Raw genomic sequence first — 17,513 nt, 5'->3', positions numbered from 1 at the left:
TATTTGTATGTGTCCACAAAATAATAATGGCTGATCTGCTTTTTGATATTCTCTTTAAGAGAACTCTATATCTGTAATTCTTCTTATATCGTATAGACTATCTGTCACAGATTTGTATGTGTAATCTTAATTCTAAGTGTGACATGTTTTATTGTGTTGCAGTTCTGTATTTTCCTCATACAAACACTTTCCTTGATTATTTGTTGTAAATTCTGTTGAATTAATAATAATAATAATAATACTGATTATTTCTATAAAATAATGTATGTATGTAGCTGCAGTCTCACTCAGCATCATTTTACTTTGTTCTGCTATTTTATGACACTTCCATTACACTTTTTGGAGAATTTGTTCAAATCTTTTACATTAACATGTACCAATTACATACATGATGATGCATGTTACCAACTGCGTTCCTAGCTTTGATAGTAAGTGAATGCTCGGGGAGTTAAATCTGATAAATTATCTGCACAGAATGTGTTAACAGGTTGGACCTTCAATTAATGCAACTTTTGTCTGAGAAATAATGTTTGTATGGGATTATGCTTTGCCCATATCATTGTAAAATTTCTCTGGTAAAAGGGATCTTGTGTATCCCATAATAGTGACAGTGAAGATCTTCAGTACTTTCCAATGAGGCTCAGTTCTTTGTTAGATATTTAGTGTACTATTCCCTGAGAAAATTAAATCTGCCTACTATTGTATGTATGTGCCCTTTGTGTGTGTGTGTGTGTGTGTGTTTTTTTTTACCATTATGGGGTCTCTTGAAGTTTCTAGAGTGTTCTATATCACATACCCTCTATGTTGTCTCTTGCACAATATTATCTTTTTTGTGAAGCTGCTTTTGTTATGCCATTTCCTTCTCTATCAGTATCAGTAACTAGACAGAGTTTCTGAAGTTTCCCTACAAACCTTGCAATTTTACTGTCATTTCTCAAAATTTTCTATCTTTGTGCCCATGAACGTGCATGCTTCTTCACATGTGTGTGTCATATCATACACTTTCTTAAGTGGAATTTGTTAAATCCTGAGTCTTCAGACATTTAAGTACAAAAACATTTCCATATTCATAAAGTAACATAGGCTATCTGCCCTACATTACTACATAGGATGCATAGTCATTTATGTCTGCCTAACTTCCAAAGACTTTTGGAGTTTTATTAATGCCTGTCACTTCTAATTTAACATCGCCTCAGAATAATTGTGTACAGCCAGAAATCATAAAAAGAATATTTGTGTAGTAGTTCTTGCTGTCATTTAGTGAACTGAATTCCATGTTTAGTAGGCTGGAGCATAAGTGGCAGCAATTAATTTTTACCTTGAAAGAATATTGGGCAGACTTGACACGTGGGTGGGACATAGTGTCTGGTGTTTTTGAAAGTTGGATAAGGTGGGGTAAATCCGACCTAGTAATTTCTTGCGGCTATAAAACGCTTATCCGAGGTTGGATCTTAAAATTATATACGTTAAATTATAGGTAATATAAAGGAGCAACTGTTTGTAAAATATTTTTGTTATACCATGAATAGTTTTTGAGATATCTGCATTTTAAGAAACGTCCATTTTTGTCATTTGCAAAAATGGTGGGGTAAATCTGACCCCTATTTTGTTTGGCTGATTTTGCAAAGAAATAGTTCTAATTGAACGGTTTGTTTGGGAAATAATTATAAGCAATTACATTTTTTACACAAATGAACAATATGTATTCAAAAAATAACAATGTTTAGAGTACTAAATGTACTGAAAGTTAAATGAATGTAAATTTTAATTGGAAAAAGATGATTCCCATTTGCATTGTAGCAACTGCTCAACGAATATTGTTTTGATTGTGTTTTGTCGTTTTTCATTTGTAATTTCGTACCATTTTCCTAAAAGTAAACAAAAATTCACTTTGTTTACATAAATAAATAATTCTATACACATAAACGATAAAAAATGTGCGGTCAGATTTACCCCACCATTTAGCGGCCGGATTTACCCCACCATGCCATGTTTCATTTAACACACAGAAACAATTTACACGACATTTCCAACAAAAATGATACATACACTGAATAGGTCACTAAATGAACTACAAAAATCACTTACCGTTTGTTTTGCGTCATTTTATTCAATAAGGTAAATCTAGTGATGTAATTTGCACATAAATTAAATTGAAACAATCAAAAACACACTTGTTGTCTTTTGGGTGTCTAAATGTCAAATGCAGCAAAGCTGTCAAGGTGACATTTTCGTTATTTTGAATGCTCTATATGGTAACAGTAATGTGAAATCACTCCGATTTGCCATTTCTCACAAATAGAGGGTGGTCGGGTTTACCCACCCAGTCAGATTTACCCCACCTTATCCTATTTTCAATCTAGATTGTGTGTGTTCAGGGTAAGTACAGTAGTGTGAAGAAGAGAAAGGTAGCAAGGCCATAGTGGTAGTACAAAAATAAATAAATATTAAAAAATAGGCCTCTATATTGCCCTCAGATCCATAATTTGCTGTCAAAAAAGTCTTTCACTCTTTATTGTCCATTGTACCACTTGTGAGTGGTTCTTCTTTGAGAATACGGAAGTGTCCGATTCCACCCATGTGCTTTGACCCATGACATCACCAATATGGCAGAAATGGCTATTCTAAGAGACTCCAATATGGTGCCTATGATAGCACTACATACACACAGCAGCAAACACGAAAATACATATAAATAAGACAACATCTCCCTCCAAAAATACAATCAAACTAACGGGACAGCTGCAGGCAATTGGGGGTTTTAGGGAGGGGACAAGCTAAATATGACGGGGGGGGGGGGGAAAAAAACCACCCACACCAAGATCCCAAAACACACAAGATGACGAACAAAACAGAAAATTACAAAATCTACAGGAATCAGACACTTCCCTTGACCTATATAAGTCAGAGGCAGCTGACGATGCCAAAACACCAATGCCTTCAGCAAAAACTTTGGAAATTGGAATCAGACATTTCCCTTGACCACACCTGACAGTACCAAAACACCTATACCTACATATAAAAATACGAAAATTGGAATCTGTCATTTCACTTGACCTATATAGGTCAACTATAACTACTGATACGAAAAACAATTACTTACCATCCACAAATTTCGGCCGGCCTTCACACACACACACACACACACACACACACACACACACACACACACAGGATGCCATCAAACAACTACAAACACAACCAACTCAAACCTTATCAAATTTTTTTCCTACATGAGTTTTGAGGAATGAACATTTAGAGATGACCCATGTTTGCTGCATTAAAACCCAATTATGATGACTTTCATGTTGGGTTCTGATACATACTTTCACTCCCATTTGTATATACCAACAATTAAAATATGGAGAAAGTGACAATAAATCAAGTACTGAAATAAAGAAAATTATTTTTCAACAGAAATATCTTAAATGTTATTGTTATTGATGTTTTTATTGTAGTAGTTGTTGCTGTTGCTATTTTTTGGTAAAAAGAGAACGTTAGTGATGTCAAGCAACATTACTATTTTAGGAGGTAATTTATCAGATGTTCTGTGCACAGGTACAAGCATGGACAATAAAGAAAAGTGAGAAGAGTGTTGAAGCTTTTTGATGGAAGACGGTAAGGATTCCAATTAGTAAGGTTTCACAAGAAGGGGATACCACAAGGAAGCTCTGTGATTGTGTGAAAGTAATATTAATAATATAGGATCTACTTCAAAGAAAATCACAAAAGTACTTAACTGCAGCTGGAATTTCTGAAGCAGTTATGAAATAAATGGTGTTTGAGTGATTTCTAGTGTTGGAGGTTTAAATAACTGTGTGTGTCCTTCAGAACTGGAGTTCCAGTTTATAATTTTTGCATTTACACAGGAACAAAAAAAAAAAAAAAAAAAAAAAAAAAGCAATTCTGTGATAAAATAGTTTAAATGTGTTGTGTGAAACCGTAACCTTAAGCATTTGTTGCCTAAAATCTGTGATACACAGGAAATCGGAGAATCACGTGTAAAAGCAACTTCAGTCAGAAGAAATGTGTGGTAGTAACTGAGACTCTTTAGAAAAATACATAATGCAGAGTTATTTAGAAGACTGTCGAGAAAGTGAGTATACTAAGGGAAAACAACTTAATGGTTTTGTTTATGTATCAATTTTTTTATGTTGTCTATAAACATGATTTTTTTTTATTTTTTTTTATTTTTAGCTTTAGGTTATGTTGTGGGATTATGACCTCATTGATGTGTATCTAGCAAGTACGTGGATGGCAACTATGGAATCTTGAGTGGAGTGTGGTATTGCACCCATTTATTTATACCAGACACACCTCGCATGTGTATTCTTATTTTTGTTTCACCTGCCACACTCAGCAGTATCCCTCTTTAAGTTTAAATACTGATGTGGTATTACGACTAGTGTGTGTGTTACTTTTCCACTTTTTCATTGACTGTGCCTCGTAATGGCCTCATACGGATGGGAAAGTCCAAGGGAAGGAGGCACTTCTTATTAGAAAAGACTTGGCGGAGGCAATATTTAGCCATGGAAAGAATATTTTATTTATTGCAGGAGGTATTATTGTCACTGTGGTGCCAAAAGTATGATGGAATTTATTTTCTATGTACTCCAGATGGATCTCACCTATGAAGTTTTCAAGTAGTATGGTATTAGCACTATAAGAAATTATGAATTTGAAATTTTAAAAAGGTTCAGGAGTTCGTTGCAAAATACCATCTTACAGCAGTGATAAGTGAGACATGAGAAAAAAATTACTAAATATGGAAAAAAGCAAACAAAAATTAACTTGCACTGGTAATAGCATAAAAAAGGAGTGCAGTAGTCAGCATATAATATATAGATACACACACTTCTGATGGATGAGTGATTGTTTTGAACAATAATATTTGTGTGTATGTAAATGAAAAACTAGTAATAAAAAACTTTTTGATAAGTTAATATAACATTCCCATACCACAAGATGAAGTTACTGAGGAGTTGTAAGGACTCATAAGCCTCTGCAAAAACTAATGTATATGCTAAACAGCATAAATAGTGTGACTGATTGTAGACGATTAAAAATTGAGTGTGTGAGACTAACAGGAGAAGATGAGAAAAAGAAATTAAAGTATTGTGACTGATAATATGATTTGGATGAGGAATTATTTCTATTGATGCTTTTCAAGCAATTAGCTCATATTTCAAACTGAAAGAAATGTGAACAATTTGGACCATGAAGGGACAGCAGACTATAAGAGTGTGTGTGCAGATCAATGTAAAATCACTTGCTCTGTCTCATTAATAAAGACAGGTTGCTGGGAAATAGCACTATCATAGTAATAAACAGAAGAAAGGTGATTTAGGGTAAAATGAGTAGAGATGAAAATCGATACAAAAGTAGCTCTGCAATTGCGTCATCCAGAGAGCTATGTTTAAGTATATAATGTGCATAAAAATTAGATCTGATGAAGATAAGTACATCATAATGATGATGATTATAAGCAATAGGGTGAGGTGAAGAATGGAACTGAAAAACTATGTAAAAGCAAGAACAGAAGTGATGAAATGATTGATGGGGTGTATCATGTGGTTCAAAGTGCAGGAGAAGCCTCAGTTTTGTTACTTGCGTATTCAAGCAGCTTCTGACACTGGACACCATTCTAGATCTTGTTGCCATAGAAAAATTCGAAATCATCACTGGGAGCCACATACGGGACCTTCACTTCAGAAACTGACTATGCATATCACTAGACTATGAATGCCACACAGACAACTTGTGCCATGAAATAAACACTTATGTCACACAACTGCATGAATGGAAAAATCAACAAACAAACAAAGTTGGAAGTTGGCTTGAAACTAACTGGAGTGTGATTATTGTGAAAACTTGAGACTGATTCCCGTCATGATATTGGTTATAGTATATTTTCCAAAGTGATGATGTATATGATTACAGTAGTTTTGGAAAATGTCTTGGTAAAGAAATGAAGTGGATGTAGGAAGTGTAGATTTTGCTCAGTTAATACGTTAATTATTAGGTACATGTTGTAGACAGCCTTGGTTAGCAGAATAGCAGAGTGTAACTAGTATTGACATGGTTTCTTCTGCTTCATTTTTCATTCGTGGATAGTATAGGAAGAAAATAAAAAGAAAAGGAAAGGGTGTATTGGTAAATAGGAAATTAATTTCTGATGGAACATTATTTATTGGTTATTTCAGATACTTTTAGGAACAAAATAAAGGGAGACAGTTATCAATTTAAACAAACTTGTTGCAACAAAGGAGATATAAAGAGAAACTTACACCACTGTGATAAAAATAAGCTAAGAAAAGCATTAGTAATGATATTTATAGCACTGATGCTGCCATTATGGGACTTGCCATCATAAGATACATGTAAAAGTAAGGAAATGAGTTATAATTCAGGGGGTCCAGATGTATTTTTTTTTTTTCTTGGCTACTCCTGATCAGATTGTGAGAATGAAGAAGTTGTCACTAATGGTGCTACCTCGTTCTTTCCTTTCTTTCTTGCTTCCTTGCATCCCCAAATGTATAAAATTTTAGTTTCTTTTTCTCTGCCTGATCTCTAATGCTTTACGTTACAGCTCAGGAAGTGGAAACTTTTTATGTTGATGTATTTACAGGTCATCAGTTCTTATCATTTGCTTCACCTTCCAAGTCATGGTTCTGCCATCCGCGTATAAGTAATGTGTGTTTTCTCTTTTTTGATAACTGTCAGATGATATGCATGAGTATGTGTTATCACGCATGGTAGTACTAATTGATCAATGGTATCTTGATATTATGTTGCAAAGATAGAACTTTAATTTGACACATACCGTAAATAAGCCAACAAAATTGTCAGCACAATATATTTCAAAATCAAGATAATGAAAAAAAAGTTGAAATTTCTGTAATTTTGGCACATGGCTTATTGGGATGTGATTGTGTTGTTTTCATGTTGTTGTTTTTTCTTTTTTTAATTATTTATTTTATGTTAAGCCTTTCAACAAACAGTAAATGGATTTTGGAAATGGAATACAAAAAGAGGAAGCTGAAAATTCTCTGTGTTAAAAATAAAATAAATTTATTAATTTTGAGTCACTTGACTCCAGCATTTTGTGTTTCAAATATTTCTAAAATATTTTGCTGCTATTTTTGGGGAATTTGAGGCTTCCTTGCAACTGTATTTTCAATTTATGATGCCAGCTGGGTGTATGTTTCAGATTTTTTTACACCAGTTCCATACCACATTATCCAAAAAGATTTTGCAATTTTACAAACACAACAATATTTAACAATTCATAACATACTCAGTGTTTTGTGTAACTTTCTGTATCTTCTTTTGTCTAAAAAGAAACACATTGTTTGTACAAGTTGTTATGTTCGTGCCAAGACTGTCGTAACATTTAGAACTCTTAATATCTTTCTTGTTTTTCCTGCATTTATGATGTGAAACTTTCTGTGTCTCAGTGATAGTTGATGACATTATTTGTCAAAATACACAGCTTGCCAATGCATGGTGAATCGAGAATACATCATGCCTTAGATACTTTTGTTTCACAGATTTTGAATGTTACACAAAATACTTGAAATTTCCACATTTTTAATATCAGTGAACCAATAGTGTACACATGTCTATGGTAAAAAATCTGTTTGTGACATAACACATGTAAATGAAATCTATGAGGATTAGTTAAGAAAGAAAAATAATTTTGTTGTTGACTTATTTTTCTTTATTTGAACTAAGTATTACAAAATGAAAAATCTTATGTTCAATTTAGTGCCACTCTCCCCTTTTTCTAGGCATACTTGCTAAAGCATTTGAAATTTCTTGGCCCCGTACTACAAAAAATCACTTTCATAAGTTTATGAACAGTTCTGGACGAACTTCTGCTCTTGCTGATTGTCTTCAAACTGCTGTCCTTCCAGCACTTCTTAAATAACATGAACATCTGGAAATCACACACTGAATTATCTGGAACTTGTTTGTTACAATCAGAATGTTATGTTGCCCAAACTTTGAGAGTCCACAATAATCCATGTCAACAGCTAAACTAATTTGAAAATGATTCTATCTGGTGGTGTTGTTGCTTATCAAGCATCAATGTTATGTGAAGCAGTTCTTGTTCTGTAACAGCATCATGAACTTTGGTGTATTTGTTCTCCTTTTATGTGTAAATTAATTCCTGCCATTAACTCTTTCTCTGGCCTTTAAGAAACTCTACAAGAAAGACAACTAATCAGTTGTCTGTTAAAACTGTTTTAAGACTTTGGCAACTAACAAACAAATTTTCACTTCTAATGGGCATGGATTCCCTTGTATTCACCACTCCATGCTGCACATTAGCAGTCACATTAGTAGTCATCTTTTACATGTGCACTCTGCAAACCACTGAGGCTGCTTGATAGAGGGTACTTCCCATTGCATCACGTATTAGGGTTTCGTCCCGTTCCATTTGCATTTGGAGCATGGGAAGAATGAGCGTCCTACCAGTGGGCTCTCAACTCTTTTATGAGTACATGCTTGGCTACGATGGGGCTCCAGCACTACTTCCCTTTCTGTGCTGCAAGCCTATGCTTCCTCTTCTGCCCTTCCATTGGATGGTCTCTCTAGTGCAGATCCCGTTTGGGCATGGTACATGATTTAGGATCCTGTTTTTCAATTTAACTTCCAGCACACTCTACACCTTTTCATTAATAAGTACTTGGTCCCCATTGTGTATACAGTGAACTTGTGCCTCATGATACAACTTTGGAGGCTGTGGCTATTCAAGTAAGAACAATTCAGAACTTTACCATCTGTAATGTTTATGTCCTTCCCATTGGTGGAGTGCCTTAGAAGATATTGTTTGCATTGGTTCCCCATATTTACTGATCTTCGATAACTTCAGTACACATAATCCATTTTTGGGTGGAGCGCCGATCACTGGCTGTGGTAAAGACATCGAAAACTTAATGGCAGATCTCAACCTCTGTCCCTTGAATATTGGTGCCTCCACACACTTCAGTGCGGCAACTTACTCAGCCATTGATCTTTCTATTTGGATCTCTGGTCTTCTCCCAGCCACCTACTGGATGGTACATGATGACCTGTGTGGCAGCGACCATTTCCCAATCTTTCTGTCCCTCCCTCAGTGTCACTGCCTAGGGCCCCCATCTCTCCCTCCACAATGCCTACTGGGATGCTACTGCCATTCAGACATCTTTTGACCAACGTCAACACCTTATTGCTGTTTTCTTCGACCTACAAAAGGCTTGTGACATCACACGATGACACCACATTCTCTCTACCTTACATGGGTGGGGCCACAACTCCCTCCTCCCTCCTCTTTACCCCAGTGCCGCCTCCCTCTCCTGTCCCCCTCCCCTGCAGTTCCCACGCACTCTCCTCTGTGTGTTGCTCCTGCTCCCCAGCTGGTGAAGCGTCCCCCTTCTTCAGTGCCCACTGGTGATGGGGCTCCCTCCCGTAAACCCTCCCCCCTGCTTCTCCTAGACTGGACACCTACTGCCACAACTTGGCCTCGGGAGCCAGTCAATGCACCCCAAAGTTGCCCGCTGTCTTTCAGTTCCAGATCTTGCAGAAGCCTGCTCTCCCTTTCTGTCCTGCTCTCCTTGACCTATGAGAGAGAAGAAACATAAATACTTAATAAAACAGAGCAAGCGGGTGTATTGGGAATGCTTTATCTCCTCCAGGTTCTTATGTCCTTTCATCATGGGTGTGGGCTACACCCTCACCCTTCAAGGTCGTCATCGACAGTCTTATATTCCGGGCCTTGCCCATCCAGGTGGCCTTCGTACAGATCCATCAGTTATTGGGGAACACCTCGTAACCCATTTTGCTATGACATTGGTGTCCGCCTCCTTTCCAGCCACCTTATCCAGAAACAGAGGTCTGAAGCTTCCCACTTATCTATAACTCTTTGTCAGGTGGAATCCTAAAATGAACCTTTTACTGAATGGGAACTTCCACTGGCCCTCTTTTTTCCCCACAATTTAGCCCCTGGCTCTGATTCCGTCCATGACCAGTTTCTTCAACACCTCAATCCTCCACGGCGATGATATCTCCTCATGGTGTTTAACTCTATTTAGCTCCAAAGCATTTTCCCCTCTAAATGTAGGGACAGTGTTGCGGTTCCTGTCCTTAAGCCCAGCAAGGATCCATTATCCCTCAGTGGTTGCCAGCCCATCAGTCTGACCAATGTCACCTGAAATTTACCTGAACAGATGAGGGTTTGTTGACTCAGTTGGGCCCTTGAATCTTGGGACCTTTTATCTCCTTACCAATGCAGATTTTAGGAGGGATGGTCTCCAATCAATCATCTGCTTTGATTGGAAACCACAGTTCAGTAGGCCTTTCCTCTACACTGCCATCTTGTCACAGTTTTCTTCGATCTTCATAAGGCCTGTGACACAGCTTGGTGCCATTACATCCTACTTGCCCTCAGTGAGGGGATCTTCGGGGCCCCTCCTGAGTTTTATTTGTCAGTTCCTATTCCACCAGTCATTCAAAGTTCAGGTTGACACTGTTCTCAGCTCTCTGTACACCCAGGAGAATACCATACCACAGGGCTCCATATTAAGTGTCCTCCTTTTTCTCAGCATTACTAATGGACTTGTGACCTACACTAGACCATTGGTCACCCCTGCTCTGTATGTGGAAGATTTCTGTATGTAAGCTAGCTCCCACTTGGTGGCCTCTACGGAATGACAGTTCCAGGGTGCCAGAAGGCACGCTTCCACATGGACACACACACACAGTTTTCAATTCTCTCCCCTTAAGTCGAGGGTGGTGCATTTCTGTCACCATACTATGGTCCATATAGTCGGGCTCTGTGATGGCGGTGCAGAGGAAAGTCCTATCGAACTGCAGTGTCCAATCAAAGCAGATGATCAATTAGTAAGGAGATAAAAGATCCCAGGATTCAAGGACATCTAACTGTGGTCCCCCAGTTCCTTTTCATGGGTCTTCTTTTTGACAAGCTTTTTTTATTGTTCCGTATCCACATTTGGAAGGTTGACTTTTTTTACTTCTTTTGTAAACTCAATGTCCTTCGTTTCCTTGCTCACACCTCTTGGGGTGCAGATCATTCAACCCTCCTCTGCCTTTATCAGACATTAGTTCTGTCTCATCTGGACTGTGGTTATCAAGTTTATGGATGAGCTGCCTCTTCCTCACTGCTCCTCTTGGACCCAGTTCACTATTGTGGTATCCATTTAACCACCAGTGCCTTTTGCACTAGCCTTGTCGATAGTCTTGTGGTTGAGACTGGGATCCCTCTCATTTTGGTTCGGTGGTCCCAGCTCCTGGTTTCCTATGCCAGTACTACCCACTCTTCACCTGCTCACCCCTCCTATTCTATTCTTTATTTGGTTTCAAGATGTTGCCCTCCCACTGCGTGCCCTCAGGTGTGTGTACCAATTGGGCTCTCTCTCTCTTCTGTCTGCCACGATTTCCATCTCCCCTCCTTGTCCTCTCCCCCACATTCTCTCCCGACCATCCTCCCCTTGGTTAGTTCCTTGGACCCAGATTCAGGTGGATCTCTTCTGGGATCCGAAAGCCTCCCTCGCTCCCCTAGTATTCCATTGTTTGTTCCACCTGTACTTACAGGAGTTTCAGGATGCTATTGTTTTTCCCACTGATGTCTCTAAATCCACCGATCACGTGGGATATACCTTCATGTCTTCTGTTGGTGTGGAACACCATCACTTGACTGCCATGTGTGGGGAGTCTACTGCGGAATTGATGACCACCTATTGGGCCCTCTGCTTGGTCCTCCCTCATCCAAGTTTATGGCTTTGTGTCATACCCCTTTTTGTTCGATCATGGCTTGGCTCTTGTGGGAGGATACCTCCCTGTTTAATAAACTTCGTGCAATCAAGGAGACTCACACCTCACAGTGTTCTTCTCTCCACCTCTCCTGGCTGGAGTCTACCATCCTCTGCCATATTTGTATTGGTCATACTAGGTTGACCCAGGGTTTTTTACTCCACAATGAGGCATCCCCACCCCCCATCCTTGGTTTTCTACACAAAAGTGATTTGTCCTCTCAGGTTTAAGTCGTTGAATTTCCCTGTTGAATTGCAGTCCCTCGGTTAACAATGGTGTTAGTTATGGGGGCTTTGGTGTTGCTTCCACACTGGCCAAGTTCTCCCCTCTCTCCCCCCCTCCCTCCTCCATTTTTCCCTATGTTGTGTCTGGTCTTTTTTGACATTTTGTTTCCCAATCACTTGTGTCTTTCTCTCCTGGCATTTTCCCTGTTGTGTTGTGTTTATGGTATGGTATGGGGATGATCGGGAAGGGTCACTGGTGGTGCTGGTGCCCCAACACATGTAGCGTTTCTGGGGCAACCCTGCTCTCTGTCCCCCCCCCCCCCTGCCCCCCCTTCCTATTCTTTCCTCTTCCTGCTGCCCTAACATTCCTTTTACCTCTTTGTTCGCCCATTTTCCATGTCAGGTGTCCTAAAAACAGTCTCTCTCTCCTCCCAAACTTATATATTGTAAAGTAAGGTCTAGCAACTGCACGCCTCTCAAATATCTTTTACAATGTTCTCAAGTACTCCCCCTATGTCTCACTAGCTACCAAAATATCATCCACATATCCCATAACCTTTAGTAATTCTTTCCCTAACACTCAGTTCAGTGCCCTAATGAATGCTGACACAGACATTTTGAAGCCAAAAGGCAACATTTTGTACTAATAGCATGATCTATCATATAAAAAGGTGATGTGTGGTCTTGATTCTGGATATAGCAAGATTTTATGATATTCTGATGTTAAATGAGACTTGTAAAGATTTTTTTCTCATCTAAACTTTTGTATGGTTTTGCCCATATTTGCTGGGTGATCTCTTTCCAGTTTGAATAGTTTGTTAGCTTTTTGAGTGTGCAAAACAAGCCTCCCATCACCGTTCTTCTTTGCCACAATGACCAAGTGGCTGTTATGTTGACTACAAGAAGATCATTCTGTAATTCTTTCTGTGTGGCTTCTTTTCTCGCCTGAGGTATTTCATAAGGTGGCCTAAAATATCCTGACAGGTGGGTCTGTAATAACTATTGGTTTCTTTGAAAACAATTTCTCTGTGTTTTTCTTCTAATGTGGTCAGCTGTTCAGCTTCTTCACTCCCTAAAGTAGCAGTCCCATAAATTTTTCTGTTAATTTCTTCCCAGGATAGTTCAGCTTCCTCTTACTTACTGCTCAGGTTTACCGTTCATCCATTAGCATCAACCAAAGTTTCTTCTTCTTCTTCTGCTTCATCTTCATATATTCGTGAAAAACCTGGTATCCTGTTGCTGTCATTTCCTCAAAAAATTTTATCCTTTTCTATGCCTCTTCTTCATAGAACCTTATTTCATTTCTTCCATAGCTTGCTTTAGCATGATGCTCTGTCAACCAATCAGATCCTGCAATTAATTTCCCTTGTAAATTAAGCATGACTACAGTGTCCATGTGATATGCTTCCTTTCCTATTTTGACATCCAACAGTACTTGACAGTTAATTGTTTTTCCATATTCACCCACAGCACCTTTTGTCTTGAATCCGTTAACTAGGAGACTCAGTATTTCAACTCATGATTTCAGTAGCTCGTAGTACACATTACTGACAACCACACACGAATGACTTCTCAACTTCCCAATTAATGACCTTGTTTTTGCCCACATATTTTTACCTCCATAATTGGTAGTATTACCACCCTATCAGTCAGTATAACATTTTCCGCTATCAGTTCTTATAACTCATTACTTAATTTCTCTATCTTTAAAACATATATATAACTTGTGCCGTCTGTTGCCTCTGTTGATCCAGCATTCATTTCAGGGCAAAGCATTCCTGAAACTAGTGTTCGTTTCCTGCACTCTCATTGGCAACTGCTTCTGCACCTTTTCTCGGCCACCATCCCTCGTATATGTTTTCTCGTGGGCTGCTTTCTTCTCCTTCTTCCTCCTCCCATCCACCTATTCCTTGTTTTTCATGGTATCTGACGCCATAACAGATCTGCCTTCAGCCTTTGCCTCCAGGGGGCTCACATCTCTTTTGTGAGTACATGCTTGGTGAACATGGGGTCCTGGCCATTGCAGTGCTACTTCCCTTTCTGTTTTGTAAGTCAGTCCTCGTACTGTTCTTTTTTCCCCCTCTGCCTTTACATTGGATTGTTTTGGTGCCAATCGTGTTTGGAATTGGTTTATGATTTTTGACACTCATTTTTTCTTTCGGCACTTTATACTTTTCATCCTTCCCTACATGGTCCACATTGTTGGGTTTGACCTACCATTCCTCCTACAAATTTTACAGAAGTATGGATCATGCAAGAAGGTTGCCCAACATGGCATATGTTTGACATTTTGTACCTTTATATCTTTGCACCACTCCTTTCTGACAGATGCAATAGCCCAAAACCCAACACCGTAGCCATCCCGCCAAGGGGGGGCTCTTTGAGTACCTGAATTGTCGTAGCCCCTGACCATGCAGTGATGACACTATTGGTGCCTGTGCTGGAAACTCGCCACGTATTTGAGGAGTGTGTGCCTGTTGTGGCTAGGGTATGGGGATTCCAGGCAACAGTTACCACCGAGCGAGGTGGCGCAGTGGTTAGCACACTGGACTCGCATTCGGGAGGACGACGGTTCAATCCCGTCTCCGGCCATCCTGATTTAGGTTTTCCGTGATTTCCCTAAATCGCTTCAGGCAAATGCCGGGATGGTTCCTTTGAAAGGGCACGGCCGATTTCCTTCCCCATCCTTCCCTCACCCGAGCTTGCGCTCCGTCTCTAATGACCTCGTTGTCGACGGGACGTTAAACACTAATCTCCTCCTCCTCCAACAGTTACCAAGCTGCTAACTGTTGCTGTGGCTGGGTGGTGCCAGGGGCAAGAGTTCCTGTTCAGAGTGGGTGACAGGTGGCGCCAAGGTGGATGACTCACAAATGAAGCACTCAGACTTTATGGACATGAGTTGCACATGAACACTTTTTGTGCACTTTGCTCCGTTTGTGTCAGTTGCAGGAAGCACCTTTACCCCTGTTCATTGGGCTGCTCTGTCTTCCAAAGAAAAAAGAAAATCCAAGAATACATGACTACTGACCAACTGATGTATCAAGAGGACGAGAAGGAACATGACCGAATGCATCCTGCACATATGACTATGATGCTTGCTACATCTACAACAACATTATTATCTCTAGCCCTTTTACATCGGGCCCTCAGGGCTGCTTGACTACATCCCCTTCCCTGCTGCTTGGGGGCTCCCCTCCGACTGTTTGCCCCCACACCCACTTTGGAAGCATTGACTCCCTAACTACTGGGGATATTGACCCCCACACCCATCCCCAGCCAGAGAAGCAACACGCTCCTCTGGTGTCTCTCACCAGGAATGGCTCCATCAGAACACGCCCCTCCTAGGATTCTGCTGACCTACAACACGATACCAGCCATTGGAGGAGCGATAGGTTGCTGGTTGTAGGGCTCTGTGTATCTCCTGTGTCCCAGAAACTACGGCAGACAAGCCCTCACAAACATCGAAATCATCCAAGGAGAACAGGGACAAAAAGACCTCCAAGATGGAGTCCTCGTTGGTTTGCATGCCACTGGATGCCACATGTTTTGACTCGTTACCCCACCATCCTATGCCAACCTGTTCATGGGCCTTGTAGAGAAATACTTCCTAGCCATCCAGAACCCCAAACCCCTTACCTGGTTCATCCTCATCGATAACATCTTCAGTGATCTGGACCTACCAACTCACAACACCTCCATCGTGACAGCTGCAACTTATTCCACACCAAGAAGTCACTTACATGCAGCCTAGCCACTTCTGGTCATTGACTCTGCAATGACAAGCAGCTTTCTCCAAATATGCTGAGAGTCTCCTGAGGCCTTCACAGACTGATACTACTCTACCATCCTTATCCAGAAATTGATTTTCTTCGTCTTTATCTATCCAATCACCTGCCACACCCACTGGCTGATCACAGAGGGGCATCCTCCTTGTGACGCAGTACCATGCGGAACTAGAGCAATTGAATTATGTTCTCCATCAGGGTTTCAACTCCCTCTCGCTATGCCCTGAAATTAGAAATATCCTCCTCATCCCTCCCACAGTAATGTTCCACCACCCAATCAACTTAAGCAGTAACCTTGTCTGTGCATATTCCTATCCTGCTCCCAACCCCTTAGCCGTTATACCAATCCTTGTAAAAGACCCAGATGTAAAACCTGTCCCATACATCCTCCCACTGCCATCTGCTCCAATCCTGTCACAGGCATTTCCTACCCCATCAAATACAGGACCACATGTAAAGGCAGCTGTGTAATCTAGCAAGTTAACTACAGGCACTGTACAGCATTCTATGTGGACATTACCACTAACAAGCTGTCTGTCCGCATGAATAGCCACTGCCAAATTGTGGCCGAGAGACAACTGGACCAGCCTGTTGCTAAACATGCTGTACAGCACAGAGAACTTGACTTCAATGGCTGCTTTGCAGCCCATTCTATATGGATTCTTCCCACCTTTTCTGAATTGTGCAGGTGGGAATTCTTGGTGTAACATATCCTTCATCCCCATAAACCTCCTGGCCTCAACCTTTGCTAGTCCCTGTCCCCCATCTGCCTCTGTCCCGTTCCCTGCTTCTGCTTCAGCCTGACACATGCCTTCTGTCCCCCAGCTCACATGCATAGTCCTTTCCCTCTCTCTGCTTCTCTTTGTGCCCAAGTACAGCTTGTGTTGCTTCACCTAGCAGCCTGGTACCCTGTCACTGCTACATCTGTGCTCACACACATACAAGCAGCATTACAACATCTTCACCCACCTCTACCCTGCTATCCTTCCCATCCCCACCTCACACTGCTTCTGTACCCCCACTACCCATGATCACTGCTCGCTGAAGTGGCACCACAGCACCTGGAGAAACACTGGCCATGTGTGTGTAAGTTGTTCTTGTGTTTGTCTCTCATCTGATGAAGGACTTCATCCAAAAGCTGAGATTTTTCCAACTTTAGCTGTAAATGTGTCAGTCTGCCTCTCAATGCATACCATGTGTGATGAGTAGCAATCTGTCCAATTAATTTTGTTATTCCATTGTGGATATTCCATTGTTTGAGTTTTATAAGTTCAGTGTATAAAACAAGGAGCATGGTTTCTTTTTCTATTCGGCTACTGTAAATTGTTAAAACTGCATTAATGCAGCTGTTTATTTTACGAAACACACAGTGATAATTGTCTCCCCAGTATTTAAAGACTCTCAATATTCCATAGTTTTCATGCTCTGTTCTAGATAGTATAAAATGAAAACTTTTTCCTGTAGTGCAATCTCAGACTATTGGTAGAAGGCTCACTTCACCCATTATGGTAAATATTGCAATCCATTGCAAACATGCTTACCTGTGCTCATGGGAAATTGAAATGGAGATAGCTGCTGAGTAGGAGCGAGAGCATTTCTGTTGCCATGTTGTATGGTACTCGCCATCAATATGACACTTGGTGCTGGGTGAGGCAGAGGGACAGTATCATCACATTTGATTACGACCAGG

At 40.3% G+C, this 17,513-nt stretch overlaps 1 protein-coding gene across 2 annotated transcripts in view; it reads left to right on the top strand.

The window, feature by feature from the left end:
• Positions 1-17,513, top strand: part of LOC124721546 (inhibitor of growth protein 3) — a 192,270-nt gene that overhangs the window by 11,146 nt on the left and 163,611 nt on the right. The window contains exon 2 of one of the 2 annotated variants that reach the window (XM_047246575.1): positions 3,984-4,096. The exons of the other annotated variant lie outside the window; for it this stretch is intronic. Coding sequence (XP_047102531.1) covers positions 4,066-4,096 — 31 coding nt within the window. The 5' untranslated portion in view covers positions 3,984-4,065. The remainder of the gene's footprint in view (positions 1-3,983; positions 4,097-17,513) is intronic. 2 annotated transcript variants of the gene reach the window in all.

Source organism: Schistocerca piceifrons, chromosome X (genome assembly GCF_021461385.2).
Source record: "Schistocerca piceifrons isolate TAMUIC-IGC-003096 chromosome X, iqSchPice1.1, whole genome shotgun sequence".
NCBI classification, from domain to species: domain Eukaryota; kingdom Metazoa; phylum Arthropoda; class Insecta; order Orthoptera; family Acrididae; genus Schistocerca; species Schistocerca piceifrons.
This window is presented reverse-complemented; position numbering and strand designations above follow the sequence as displayed.